This window comes from Quercus lobata, chromosome 1 (genome assembly GCF_001633185.2).
Source record: "Quercus lobata isolate SW786 chromosome 1, ValleyOak3.0 Primary Assembly, whole genome shotgun sequence".
NCBI classification, from domain to species: Eukaryota; Viridiplantae; Streptophyta; class Magnoliopsida; order Fagales; family Fagaceae; genus Quercus; species Quercus lobata.
The window spans coordinates 32,328,571-32,343,570 of NC_044904.1; the positions used below are offsets into that span (position 1 = coordinate 32,328,571).

At 33.7% G+C, this 15,000-nt stretch overlaps 2 protein-coding genes and 1 non-coding gene across 3 annotated transcripts; 2 read left to right on the forward strand and 1 right to left on the reverse strand.

The window, feature by feature from the left end:
* Positions 1 to 2,266: 2,266 nt before the first annotated feature.
* On the forward strand, positions 2,267 to 3,019 carry LOC115949692 (18.1 kDa class I heat shock protein-like). The gene has a single exon (XM_031067008.1). It carries the CDS (start codon positions 2,376 to 2,378, stop codon positions 2,826 to 2,828), a length of 453 nt encoding a protein of 150 aa, XP_030922868.1. The 5' UTR covers positions 2,267 to 2,375; the 3' UTR covers positions 2,829 to 3,019.
* Positions 3,020 to 4,089: 1,070 nt separating this feature from the next.
* TRNAG-UCC lies at positions 4,090 to 4,161 on the reverse strand. Its single transcript has one exon. It is a non-coding gene; the product is annotated as a tRNA-Gly (tRNA).
* A 2,840-nt stretch (positions 4,162 to 7,001) lies between these two features.
* On the forward strand, positions 7,002 to 8,011 carry LOC115952659 (16.9 kDa class I heat shock protein 3-like). Its single transcript, XM_031069848.1, has 2 exons — positions 7,002 to 7,076; positions 7,501 to 8,011. Exons 1-2 carry the CDS (start codon positions 7,002 to 7,004, stop codon positions 7,936 to 7,938), a joined length of 513 nt encoding a protein of 170 aa, XP_030925708.1. The 3' UTR covers positions 7,939 to 8,011.
* The last annotated feature ends 6,989 nt before the right edge of the window (positions 8,012 to 15,000 follow it).

Genomic DNA, 15,000 nt, shown 5'->3' on the forward strand with positions numbered 1-15,000 from the left:
TCAGGTTTTTAGAAGTCTAGAACTAGAAAAGCATAGACAAAAGAATACTTTAAGAAACGACACGCTTTCAAGCATTATTCGGCAAGTTATTGTGCAACCGACAATCAATTTGACAAATTATAGAATTGGATTCTCAAAAAAAAAAAAAAAACTATAGAATTGGACTAACCATAAATAGTATACTTGGCTTTTAATTATATGTCTTTGTTGGTTATCTATAAATATATAATTATATATACACACGTTTTTCTCAAAATTTTTAATGAAAGTGGTTCTTTTTTATTATATAGATAATATTTTTATTAAAAATGCCAATGGGAAACACAAGGAGTATACAAGAAAGGACTCTCATCCCCCTCAAAAAGAAAAGAAAAGAAAGGATTGTCATAAAATGTATGTGGAAGGTTTTTTTTTTTTTTTTTTTTTTTTTAAGTAGGGGAAATCAAACCAGATTTTCTATTATGAGGTGACTAAAGCCACAAGACTCATGATTCTTCTTAATTTGTCATATTTTAAATTCATATTAAGTTTGTGTATGTTTCTTTCTCAAAAAAAAAAAAAAAAAAAAGTTTGTGTATGTTTCCATAAAAAAGAGTATAACATGATTATCATATGGTTTAGAAAAATTACAAATAAACTAAAATTATTAATTTTGTATTGATTATGTGGCTGACATTTGACAAACACCCTTCTATTTTCTATAAAATTTTCATAGAGCCCATTAGCAGATCCTACAATTCAATTATCAGGTCCAAGCTAACTCAACACCTGGGCTGCTTCTAAGATATCAGGACCAATTTAATTCAAGTTTTCATTACACGACTTAAAGGCTTTCATTCTCAGGCCCAATTTTTTATCAGTTTGGGCCACAATTTTCTAGATTTTTCGTTATTTTCAGGTGCACAATGGAAAACCCTTGGAAATATTTTGGTTCGGCCCGTTCGGGTTAATCGTTTAGGATTATTTAAAATCTAAAGTGTTTAGTGCAAATAATCATATCTATTACTATATTAAAGTCAAAGTACAATTAAAATCTAAATTAGTTTTTAATTATTGCTTAATTTTGCTCCATGTGTCTAATTTAATTTCTAAATTTTCTTGCAAAGTGCATATTCATAATATTTAGTTTTAAAGTCTAGATGATCACCCCACTCACATACATAAGACCACCTCAATCGTCACTGTTGATTAATGTTTTCACACATAAGCACAAATTATGACCTAGTAATATATTAAAGGAGAAGCTTAATCTATATAACACATGCGGTGTTATTTTTTTTAAGGACAATTAAATTCAATGCACCTATGTATTTGAATTTAATTAAATAACTTAATCTAATACGCTTAACATTATATTGATAAATGTTTTCAAAAAAAAAAAAAAAACATTATATTGATAAACCTAATGATATCTTGGAAGAAAAAGAATTCCTACACAATTCGTTAGAATAAACAAAAGAAAAACATCTCACATTCTTTAAAATCTTATCAAAGTTCTAATCAATTCTAACATTGACATACTTAGATTTCCATGTACTTAGGTTTCCAAACATCACATTGTCAGATTATCAAAAAAAAAAAAAAAATCACATTGTCATGATTATACATGTTTGAAGCATATCAAATTTCACTAACTAAACATTCTGTTAATTATGGAAACTCATGCATCTCTATAAATAAGGAGAAAGTTTATTGATATAATTTTTGTCACAATTTTAATATTGTTGGTTAAGAATGGTAGAGAAAAAAAATTGTGAATCCATTTGAAAGTTATTATCTACCAATCACAATTAATCATTTCAACAATTTATGAGAGAAGTTCACAAACTCTGTCAAAACTGTGATTTTAAATTACAATTTTATGTCTGGTTCGAGTATGTATAACAAAGTGTAAGTAATGAACACCACCCATATGAGAAATAGGGTGGTCTTAAAAAAGAAAAAAAAAAAAAAAACTAATAAATAAATGATCAAATGATAATAAATGAAAGATGATGCAGAATTGCAGATGAAGGTGGTAGAAGGTTTTTTTTTTTTTAACCAAAAACAAAAAGGTGGTAAAAGGTTATAGAAAAAGCAGACTATTCATTTAGAATATTCAATAATATAATATACTTTAGAATTCAATAATAACTTGCTATAGAATAGCCATGAAGGTGCCAGAATCCACTTTCCCTATTGGTCTTTAGTCTCCTATTGGCCTTTCTAGTCTCTTCTTATCACAACCCAGAATCCTCCACCCATATCTATATAATAGGTAGCTCATAGACTCTCAAACCCATCGTGGAAAAGACCGAACTCTAAAAGCTCTCATTTGTTTCTCTTTCAAGCGCACTCTGCGTTTGAGTTATCGTTTTCAAAGTTTTCCAACCAACATGTCTCTCATTCCTAGCATCTTTGGAGGCCGACGAACCAACGTGTTCGACCCATTTTCCCTCGACATATGGGACCCTTATGATGGGCTTTTCACCTCGGTGCGTGAAACCTCTTCGTTTGCCAACTTGAGGATTGACTGGAAGGAGACCCCAGAGGCTCATGTTTTCAAAGCTGACCTTCCGGGGCTGAAGAAAGAGGAGGTGAAGGTTGAGGTTGAGGAAGGTAGAGTTCTTCAGATTAGTGGGGAGAGGAGCAAAGAGCAAGAGGAGAAGAATGAGAAGTGGCACCGTGTTGAGAGGAGCAGTGGCAAGTTCTTGAGGAGGTTTAGGTTGCCTCAAAATGCAAAGATAGATGAGGTTAAGGCTAGCATGGAGAATGGGGTGCTCACTGTGACCGTGCCTAAGGTGGAGGAAAAGAAGCCTGATGTCAAGCCCATTGAGATTTCTGGTTAATTAAGCGACCGGTTTTTTAACTTTAAAAGCTACCAAATGCATTAAATAAACAAGGAATTATAATGTGTGTTTTTGTTTGTGTCCTTTGTGTGTAAGAGCAGTGCGAGTTGCTTGTAAAACAATTGAAATGGGTGTTCAATTGTTGTAATAATTGTTTTGTGAATAAAATGGTCTCATTTTGAAAAGTAGAACATGATTGTCAAGCCCATTGAGATCTCTGGTTAATTAAGCGACCACTTTTAACTTTTAAGATATCAAATGCCTTAAATAAACAAGAAATCAATGTATGACTCTTTGTCTGTGCCTCTGTGTAAAGGAAGTGCGGATTGCATCTAAAAATATTGAAATAGGTGTTCAATTGTAATAATAGTTTTGTAAATAAAATGGTCTTAAAATTAAGGTTGTCAAAATTAAGATTTTACGTAGGATAGTGAGTAGGATTGTGAGAGTTAGAGGAGATTATGAATTGTAAATTGAATAGTGGATCGTAACATCTTATATTATTTGAGAAAAAAACAAAAAATATACATTAGTATATTAAATAATTACATAAATTATATATTCATTGATATAATTATCATATATTATTATATTTATTTGTAAGTATTATTTAAAGAGGTCAAAAATCTCAAAATGTAATACTTTATTGGGATATTTTATATTTTGATTCAATTGGCACTTTCTCTATATTAGAGTAGAAAAATTTAATCTATTGGGATTTTTTTTTTTGGTTTAACTAAGTTTTCTATCAAGTTAAAAAATATTATAAGAAATTAAGGATGTTTGAGGTCTTCAGAATTATATGGTCTTACCGATTTTAAACAATCGCAAAGATTTTTGAAAGATTTAGATTGTTTTGATTTGGTGAAATTATAGGATCCAAATCAAAATTTTGATCATCATGTTTAAAACTTTTAAGCTATCAAATATGCCTTAAATAAACAAGGAATCAGTATTTATTTATTTATATTTTTTGTGTCTGTGAAAAGAAGTGTGAATTGCATCTAAAAACATTGAAATGGGTGTTCAATTGTAATAATTGTTTTGTGAATAGAATGATCTTAAAATTCTGTCAAAATTCCTTAAATAAACAAGGAATCAATGTGTGAGTTTTTGTTTGTCTGTGTAGAAGAAGTGTGAATTGCATCTAAAAATATTGAAATAGGTGTTCAATTGTAATAATTGTTTTGCAAATAAAATGGTCTTATATATTCTGAAAAAGTAAAACTTGATTTCAAGTACTGTTGTTCTTAAAAGGAATTGCGTTTGCCGGGAGTCGAACCCGGGTCTATTGCTTGGAAGGCAATTATCCTAACCGTTGGACTACAAACGCTTTGTTGGGGTGCATTGAAGAACTTTATTCTGGTTACTCTTTTGGATGGAGCCTAAATATTTTTAAATATTTTTCACCTGGACAATGAGAAATAGCTCTTCTATGTCTTTTCTGCAATTTTGCTAGCTATCAGGGAGGCTCTCAGTAAATTGAAAGCTCTAAGAGTTGATGGGAACATTTTATAATCTTTTCTATTTAAAAGAGTAATTTTACACAAACTACATTTTTATATCTTCTAACTTTTCTCTTTTGGATGGAGCCTAAATATTTTTAAATATTTTTCACCTGGACAATGAGAAATAGCTCTTCTATGTCTTTTCTGCAATTTTGCTAGCTATCAGGGAGGCTCTCAGTAAATTGAAAGCTCTAAGAGTTGATGGGAACATTTTATAATCTTTTCTATTTAAAAGAGTAATTTTACACAAACTACATTTTTATATCTTCTAACTTTTCTTTTCAACTAACAATTATTTTTTCCATCCCTTCAGTTTTTCTCTCCCCAAACCAAACAAGATGAAAAAAACTAAAATATTTTTTATTCTTCTACTTTTCCATCATCTCTTCATTTTCTATCCTCCCACTTTTTTATCACTCCAACCAAACGGACCATTGATGTTGAATTACCCAAACAAAATTTTGATAGGGCTCAATTAAGTATTTTATCTCTAAGCCCACCAAAATTTTATCTCTCCAATTTGAAGAGATTTGAGGAAAGAAAATGAGAAGAAGAGGGGTAAATGGGAAAACACAAATTTTGCCCCTCCCTCTCTAGTGTATCTATGCATTAAGTTACTTCTTTCTTCTTTTTATTCTTTTTTTTTTTTTCAATGTCTTTGAGTTATGTTTATGTTTTTTTTTTTTTTCAAAGTATTTTCTTTTTAATCAAGTTGCCTCTTTTTTTTTTTTTTCCTTTTTTAATCAACGGTGGGGTTCTTTTACATCAAATGTTAGCTTTCCACCTCTCAATATGTATTTTTTTAGAAGGCAGCTCTAATTGTTTATATGTAATAACAAAAAAATTAATATTAGAATATTAATGATGTATTCATTTTTGTAAGGTTTTATTCTTTTAATTTTATTTGATAATAATTTTTTTAATGATTGTAAGGAAATTATTTCTTATATTATGTAATACGGGTATGAGAATAATTTTATACAAACTACATTTTTATATCTTCTAACTTTTCTTCACAACTAACAAATTAGTTTTCCATCCCTCCAGTTTTTCTCTCCCCAAACCAAACAAGATGAAAAAAAACTAAAATATTTTTTATCCTTCTACTTTTCCATCATCTCTTTATTTTCTATCCTCCTACATTTTTATCACCCCAACCAAATGGACCATTGATGTTTAATTACCCAAACAAAGGGAATGATTCCTTTCTCCGTACTTAAGTTTTAAAACATCCAAAGAATGGAAAAGAGGTAACAATTCCCCTCCCATCTCCTCCCCCCCCCCCCCCCCAGCCTTTACTCTCTTTCCACTCCAAATTTCCAAACACAATGTAAGAGATACAGTCCAAGAAACTTGCGAATTCAAAATTAGAAACACAACTAACTAATGGCCGTAACTTTGGAAATTAGAAAATACACTTTGGAAAACAAATGGACAAAACTAAAAGTAAGAGAATTCAAAATTTACTGCTTCTATGTATTCTGCCATCTTAAGCAATCTTTAGTAAAATGATCATAACTTTCTCTAGAAAACTCTAAATTGGACATTTTATGATAATTCTAGAATTAATTTTATATATGACCCCAAAGATGCAAACTCCAAATTCTTTTGAACTAGAGTAGTGTGCTTGAATATCCCGATGTGATTGGTATAAGAGTATTCGCACCAATTCGTGCAAAAAATCTTTAATATAAAAACTTACTTTTTATTTATTTTACATAACCATTTTTCAAAAATACTCACATCATATTATCTATTTTACATTACATTTCATTAGATTTTTTTATCAATTTTTTATTACTCTCTCTCTCTCTCTCTCTCTCTGAATAAAGAAAATATTAAAATCAAATTTGGATATGAACAACCACCATGTATATTTGTATGGTTACTCTAACTAGAATCCTATTTTACATAATTTTGCATGAGTTGATGAGAGTGTTTTTTTTTTTTTGGGGTTGGTTGGGCAAAATTGTAGAGCCTATGCTACTTTAGATGGATTGATGTAAATGCTCTTACTAGGCTTATACCATACAAGATACAATGTCACCTAATCTTCCCTTAGTCTAAGCAACTTTCTCCAACCACGTGTGTTGTCCTTAGGAATTTTTTCCACCTAAAAACTTTTCTCTTTCAATTAGATTGTATTCATTGAAGCCACCCAAATTGATCCTGAAGACAAGACATATAGATTTCCAGATATTTCTAATAATTTTTGTCTTGTTTCAATCCCAAATTATTTTTAGGTCCGGATCCTTTTTCTTTCTTAGGAGCACAAACCACTGCTCATGTTACTTTAGCTCTTACCAATGAAGCATATTTACATTAAACAAAAAAAATTCCTGAGTTTTCTATTTAGTCTTGATGGCATTATGTGGGAGGATAAACAATCCAATTAATCAAGCACACTTTATTGAACTACCAAAGCCACATACTGAACGATAGTAAAATATTTCGTTCTTTTAGCAAACTCAAACAACCTTCAATAAGGCATTTTAAACTTCTATTTAAATGGAAGTAATATCAACACCCACACTGCCCCACACACCACTAGCTTTATTGAACTTCCAAAGCCAATTATAACATGAAAGCTTTCTCCAATTATACATCTTGCTTTTCAAAAATGAAGGGGAAAGAAATGTAATTATGGGTTATTAAGCAATGTGAAATGGCAAATCTTTGGCAACGGCTTGCTAGCTTGTTGAAACCCCACCACCATTTGAACACCACAAATGGTGGTGGGGTTTTTGCGAATAGGTAGAAGTGCTAGGCTATGTAGGTTATTAATTATATGCTTATAATGGGTTTCAATTAAAGCTATTTCATTTGTGTTTCATGATTCATCTTAATAGACGAGTGGATTTGCCTTGTTTCTACTGTAAAATGTTCCGACTGCTGTTTTGGTTTCTTTTTCCTTCTTCAATTGAATTTTAGTAGTTAAAACCTATGTAGTAACAACTTTCAAAAACCCAAAAGTGGTCTAATTTTGGTACATGAAAACACAACGTCACCCAATTTTGGTACGTGAAACCATAATAGCTGTCTTCATATCTAATCTAGCTACAAGCTCGTGCTTCTGCCAAAGCCTTGTTGCCCTTGTACATTCCTAGACATAAACTTTAATATTTCCTTCTTTCTTAAGCTTTACCTAGCTTCAAAAATTTCAGCGCTCTCAGTCATTTCTAGACATATGGGATCCCGTTGATGGCTTCTTCAACTATAGCATTGCTTACGCCCCCGCCATAGCAATCGAAACCTATGCTAATTTGCCCAGCTTGCGAATTGATTGGAAGGAGACCCCAGAGGCTCATGTCTTCAAGGCGGACCTCCCGGGACTCGTAAAGGAGGAGGTGAAAGTTGAGGTTGAAGAAGGCAAAATTCTTCAAATTAGCGGAGAAAGGAGCAAAGAGCAAGAGGAGAAGAAAGATAAGTGGTACCGTGTAGAAAGAAGCAGTGGAAAGTTCCTTTGTAGGTTCAGGTTACCGAAAAATGCAAGGACTGATCAGGTTAAGGCTAGTATGGAGAATGGAGTTCTCACTGTGTTTGTTCCTATAGAGGGGGTTGTGAAGAAACCAGAGGTCAAGACCATTGAGATCTCTGGCTGAGAAAGATGTCCGCCAAGCTTAAAGCTTTTGTTTGTGTGTGTGTGTTCATAAATATCTGAAAAATGTTTCATCATATCTCTAATAATTTGCATTCAGCCCAATAATGAAAGGTTAGGCTTCCTTATTTGTTGCAAGGTATTGGACTTGGTGTATATACCATTTGAGTAATGTTACAAATATTACAAATTAATTATAGTATATGGATCTTACAAATTTGATAAATCAACTTAAAAGAAAAAAGTAATTGAGAAGTATTTTATGTTGTTCATACTAATCACATGTTAGAAAATATAGAGATAAAAAACAAGTTTTGGTTCAACAATATAAACCCTAAAAAAATTAGCAATGACAAAAATAAATAGATAGAGTTAGAAAGATTTCACAAACTATAGAATCATGCAAAATATGTTGTCCTTAAAGGTTGATTCGTGCCACCCGGAGTAGAACTCGGTGTGAATGACTCTCTTAACCGAACAACCCCCCAAGATTAGACTATAGTGATTTCTTCAAGTTGATCACACACTCAAACAAGAAGAACTAGGAACAACATTAATTACCTTTCCTTAAAACTAAAAACTTAGAAACTGAAATTTGGTGGAAATGAGCAGAAAATTTAGAGCTGAATAAAGGAGGGAGAGTGGCGGTAGCAAGGCTAGGAAAAACTGAAGAGAAAAGAAGTGAAAACAGAGTTTTATATATGCCAACTAAGGAAGACAAGTGGGCTAACTAAATGGACTAGGCCTCTAATGGTTACTATGCAGATTTGATGCCCAATGGGTTGATAAATAAATGCCCAATGGGCTGCTCAGATACTCACCAACGAATATATCAAATCAAATTTGGGCTAAAATAAAGAAAGGGAAAAAGTGAGGCCCAAGAAAGATATAACAAACCCAAGCTCAAGCCCAAGCCAACACCTAGCCTATTGTATTCCAACTTACCACTTAAGATATGCAAAGCCTTATAAACTTATAACAATGTTTATTCCTAACCAATGTGGGAGATAAAGCAAAGGTTAAGTGTTTGAAACACACATACTCCAACAATCCCCCCCCCCCCATATATTACAAACACTAAACTAGGAAATGCAATAAACTCAAGAAGGCATGCATCAATATGGTACCATAAGGTTTTAACAATACTTAGGATAAATAAGTAGGAACTACTAGACAATGGTAGAGTTAGACTCTTTTAACCAAGCTATTAGATAACCAAACTTACCACCCACATATCTTTCTTTACCAAGGTTGTTCCATAAACAGGTTGAGGCCTTATACAGGTCATGCGCCGTCGGGTTTCATGAGAGCTTTAGAGACCTACCCAAGTCTCGTAGGAAACGGCACAACTTCCACTCCCACATAGGTGGCATCCATCAAGAGTGTGTGTGCTACACCCCATCCCAATAGGTAGGGACTATGGATCCATTAAGAGCTAGAGCTCAACCTCCAACAATCTGCAACTTAGCACTGTCTCACACCATAGGGATGGACTCATCACTAATCTCCTCAATGAGATAGCTGAATACATAATAACTGACAGTGCCTATATGGACCACAAATGACCTTTACCCATTTAACCCCTGCGTGGAATCACCCATCATAGAGGTTGGGCATAGGCCATAGTGTCACAATTTGGGTTTTAGTCCTATCCCCCTTGATGTCTCATTCACCAACCTTCTTGCTAGTGGCTTGGTCAAAGAATCGGCCAAATTCCTTTCTAACCTCACAAAGTCCAAGGACATTACACCATTATCAATAAGTTGCCTCACAATATTGTGCCTCAATTAGATATGTCGATTTTCCCCATTATAGATTTTGCTCTTAGCACGTGCTATGGCAGCCTGGCAATCACAATGTATGCAAACAGAGGCAACAGAGTTAGTATATAATGGTATATCAATTAACAAACTCCTAAGTCACTCAGCTTCAGACCCAGCCTTCTCTAAGGCTATTAACTTTGATTTCATGGTGGATCTTGTTATGCAAGTCTACTTGGATGATTTCCAAGAGACAGCCATTCCAACTAGTGTAAACATATATCCACTAGTGGGCTTTACCTCATTTGTATCAGATATCCAATTAGCATCACAATATCCTTCTAATATAGCAGGATAACCACAATATGACAAACCATAATCAAAAGTACCCTTTAAATATCTTAACAATCTAGATATTGCATCCCAATGCTCAATGCTAGGATTATAAGTATATCTACTCAATCTACCAACAACATATGCAATATCAGGGCAAGTACAGTTTGTCAAAAACATCAAGTTACCAATGATTTGTGCATATTTATCTTGTGAAACACTATCACCACGATTTTTAAACAAGTGCACCTTTGAGTCAAAAGGTGTAGACATAGGTGACATATCAAAGTGTTCAAACTTTTAAAGAATTTTCTCTACATAGTGAGATTTTGATAGTGTAATGCAATCGTTATCCTTAAGAATCATGATACCCAAGATTATATTTGCCTCACCCAAATCTTTCATATCAAAATTAGAGGCAAGGAAACATTTAGTATCATACACAACATCAAGTCTAGTTTCAAATATAAGCAAGTCATCAACATATAAACATAAAATAACACCTTCATTATTAATAAACTTGCTATATATGCATTTATTGGCACCATTGATCACATACCCATGTGTAAGCATAACATTATTAAATTTTCCATGCCATTCTTTAGGTGCTTCTTTTAAACCATATAAAGATTTAACCAACTTACAAACTTTATATTTTTGTCCAAGAACTACAAAATTCTCGGGTTGCTCCATATAAATCCCTTCTTCTAAATCACCATTTATAAAAGCAGTTTTAACGGTTATTTGATATACAACAAGTTTGTAAATAGAAGCAATGTCAAATAAAATTCTAAAAGATGCAATTCTAGTAGCCGAAGAATAAGTATCAAAATAATCCACATTATATTTTTGCTTATAGCCCTTGGCTACTAAGCGAGCTTTAAACTTATCAATTGTATTCGGTTTTAATCTCCTTTTAAACACCCATTTGCAACCAAAAGGTTTAACCTTGGGTGGAAGCTCAATTAATTCCCAAGTATGATTAGACATAATAGATTCTAACTCATTATTAATTACTTCCAACCAAAAAGGTGCATCTACGGATTTAATTGCATCATAGTAACTTACAGGTTCATCTTCAACAACATAGGCAAGGAAATCATTATTGTAATCCTTTTCCTTCCTAGCTCGCTTGTTCCTTCTTATTTCTTGCACATCATCAACAAAGTCATTAGAAATTTCAATAGAATCATGCAATTCTTTTTCCTTATTTTTCGAAGGAAACACATGCTCAAAGAATATGGCATTTTCATATTCAATAATAGTGTATGATTCTAATCCATCACTTTTGATGACAAGAAATCTATAGCATGAACTATTACAAGCATAGCCAATAAACACACAATCACATGTTCTAGAACCAAGTTTTCTCCTTTTAGGCTCAGGTAGCATGACCTTAGCCAAGCACCTCCACACTTTGAGATACTCCAAGTTAGGTTTACGCCCTTCCCAAGTTCATAAGGAGTTTTACCGGTTTTCTTATGAGATACCTTATTTTGAATATGGCAAGCCGAAAGAATCCCCCCCCCCCCCATGTTGGAAGATAGCCCAGAACTAACAAGCATATCATTCATCATCTCTTTAAGAGTTATATTTTCCCTTTCAGCTATTCCATTAGATTTCAATGAATAAAGTGGAGTTACCTCATGTATTATGCCATTTTGGTCACAAAATTCCTTAAAAGGATTAGACTCATATTCACCACCTCTATCGGTTTTAAGTCTTTTAATTCTTTTATTCTTTTGGTTCTCAACTTCACTTTTATACTTTATAAACATCTCCAAAGCTTCATCCATGGTTTTTAGTAAATAAAGTTTAGTGAATCTAGAGTGGTCATCAACAAAGATCACATAAAATCTTTTACTACCTCTAGTCATGGTGTGTTTTAAATCACCCAAGTCACTATGTACCAATCCAAGAAGCTTGGTTTCTCTTGTTATAGATTTACAAGGTTTTTTAGTGATTTTAGTTTCGGCACAAATTTCACATTTGTCCATATTAGCTTCACTTAGTGAGTTAATAATTCCACATTCTTTCATTTTCTTTATATAACCAAGATTAACATGTCCAAGTCTACCATGCCAAACATCAATGGAATCAACTAAGTAAGCACAAGAAGATGAACCATCTTCATTAATAACTTGATCAACATTAAATACAAAAAGACCTTCATCATTATAGCCCTTACCAACAAAAACTTCATTCTTAGTTAAAGTAACTATGTCACCATCAAATAAAACGTTAATACCGGCCTTACCAAGTAAATGTACCGAAATGAGATTGTGTCGAAAGTGAGGTACATGAAGGACATTATTGAGTGAAAGAGTTTTGCCGGAAGTTAGCTTCAAGAGTACTTACCACTCACTGGCACAGACCTATTGTTCCTAACATATACACATTTAGTGCCTTCTGCCATAGGAGTGTAGGCACTAAACTCCTCTTTGAATGCACCAATATGTCTTGTGCAAACCGAGTCAACTACCCATCCCTTCACTTTCGTCACCAAGTGTGTCTCAGACACCACCGCCACAATGATCTCTTCGGTTTGTACCACATTTGCGTTATTTGATGTAGAGCCTTTGTTATTGTTCTTATTGTTGTTGAAGTTGCCCCTTGCCCTACATGTTGCCGCATAATGACTTACCTTGCCACAAATAAAACAATTACCCTTTTTCTTTTGGATTTGAGGATTTGGGCCATTTTTATTATGAAATTTTCATTTTCTCTTGAAATCATGTTTCTTATTATGTTGTGGAGGTCTAGAAGGTCCTCGCTTTACAACATTAGCCTTGGAAGTAAATTCCTTAGCTCTAGAAACTTTTTCTGACGTCCTATCTGTTTCTTCAATTTGAATATCAACGATAGTTTGTTAAAGATTCAAATAGGTTCTATGGTGGCTATACCGGTGTTTATACTCTTTCCAAGAGTCTGACAACTTAAACACAAGGTCATGAGCCACAAACCTCTCAGGTAAAATATCACCCTCTTTAGCTAGGTCAAATACTAATTTTTGAAAATCTTCAACTTGGCTAGAAACACTTTTTTCCTCAACCATTTGAAAAGGCATAAATTTAGCTGTAGCAAACTTTTTAGCACCCTCATCCTTAAACCCATAACGACCATTAAATTCATCCCATAAATCCTTAACTCAAGTAAAATTACAATAATTATCAAACAACTTGTTAAATAAACCACACTTAATAGTATGAACACACAATTTATATGTTTTTTTTTTCTCACTTTGCTATATTTTTGGGATCATCATTGGGTTTAGGCTCATAAAGAACCCGGTCAATTTCGGTAAATTCCAAGATGGGCAAAACCCTTTCTTTCCAACGTTTAAAATTATTTCCAAAATGATCTTAAGAGAATCAACAACTTGTTTCTTCATTTTTGAAACACAAATTTCAACCTTTAAGATTGTTAGAAAATATAGAGATAAAAAACAAGTTTTGGTTCAATAATACAAACCCTAAAAAAATTAGCAATGACAAAAATAAATAGATAGAATTAGAAAGATCTCACAAACTATAGAATCACGTAAAATGCGTTGTCCTTAAAAGTTGATTTGTACCACCCGGAGTAGAATTCGGTGTGAATGGCTCTCTTGGCCGAACAACCCTCCAAGATTAGACTATAGTGATTTCTTTAAGTTGATCGCACACTCAAACAAGAAGAACTAGGAACAATCTTAATTGTCTTTCCTTAAAACTAAAAACTTAAAACTAAAATTTTGTGGAGATGAGCAAAAAATTTAGAGCTGAACAGAGGAGGGAGAGTGGTAGTAGCAAGGCTAGGAAATACTGAAGAGAAAAGAAGTGAAAACAGGGTTTTATATATGCCAACTAAGGAAGACAAGTGGGCTAACTAAATGGACTAGGCCTCTAATAGTTATTGTGCAGATTTGATGCCCAACAGGTTGATCATTAAATGCCCAACGAGTTGCTCAAATACTCACCAACGGATATATCAAATCAAATTTGGGCTAAAAGAATGAAAGGGAAAAAGTGAGGCCCAAGAAAGATATAACAAACCCAAGCTCAAGTCTAAACCAACACCTAGTCCATTGTATTCCAACTTACCACTTAAGATATGCAAAGCCTTATAAACTTATAACAATGTGTTGATGCTCATTTTGGGAAGCCCGATAGAAGGAAGAAACCCAACAATATGGGCAAAGAAGAGTTAGTGAGTGGATAGAAAAACCATTAAACTCAAATGGTAGGAATAATGGATCATAGGCCCATAAAATAAACAAATGAGCCTTGAGGAAGCAAACGGGCCTAAAGGAGCCTGGAGAGAGAATTAGCAAACTTATGGGTAGTATGTGATGTAGAAAAGTAAGAATGGGTCATAGCAAGCCCGAAGTAATGCAAGTAAAAAAAGTAAGGGGTTGAAGGAAAGCCCATGAGCTCCAAGGATGAAGGATAAGGTAATTGGGCCAGGGAAGCCGAAAGGAGTTAGTAAAAGCCCATGGGAACGCAGAATTAGAAAAAGAGCTAAGGATTCCTACGGAAAGCAAATGGGCCAAGGATGCCCAAGAAGAAATAAATGGGACAAAGGAGCCTACAAGCAATGTAATAAAAAAGCCCAAATATAACATGAGTATGAATCCAATGACCATATTGAGTCATTGAGAGAAGAATAAGCAGCATGCCCAAAGAAGCCTAGCAGGCTTGGGACAAATAACATCACAGCAGGAATGACGGAGTGGTATGGCAAGAAATGGTAGCAAGACTATGGAAGGAGTAAAATAGTAGGCTGAAGAAAGAAAAGCCCAGCCCCTAAAGGGAGTAGGCCATAAAGAATGGGAAATCAGAAAATAGCTCACGCCATGAGAAGTCAAGGATGGGTGGCAGAATATGTAGACGAGACTCCAAACCACGGCAAACGCATGAGCAGTGGACAAGTTTTGGACATGCACAGAAGTGGAGCACGCGCAAAACCCAGACATCATCAGCCTGTACCCAGCC

What these genes read in the sequence shown, in the direction of transcription:
- LOC115949692 (XM_031067008.1), top strand. Translation starts at nt 2,376, where the DNA reads ATGTCTCTCATTCCTAGCATCTTTGGAGGCCGACGAACCAACGTGTTC.
- LOC115952659 (XM_031069848.1), top strand. Translation starts at nt 7,002, where the DNA reads ATGGCAAATCTTTGGCAACGGCTTGCTAGCTTGTTGAAACCCCACCAC. An exon ending in ACACCACAAATGGTGGTGGG is followed by an intron (nt 7,077 to 7,500) that starts GTTTTTGCGAAT and finishes CAAAAATTTCAG; the next exon opens with CGCTCTCAGTCATTTCTAGA.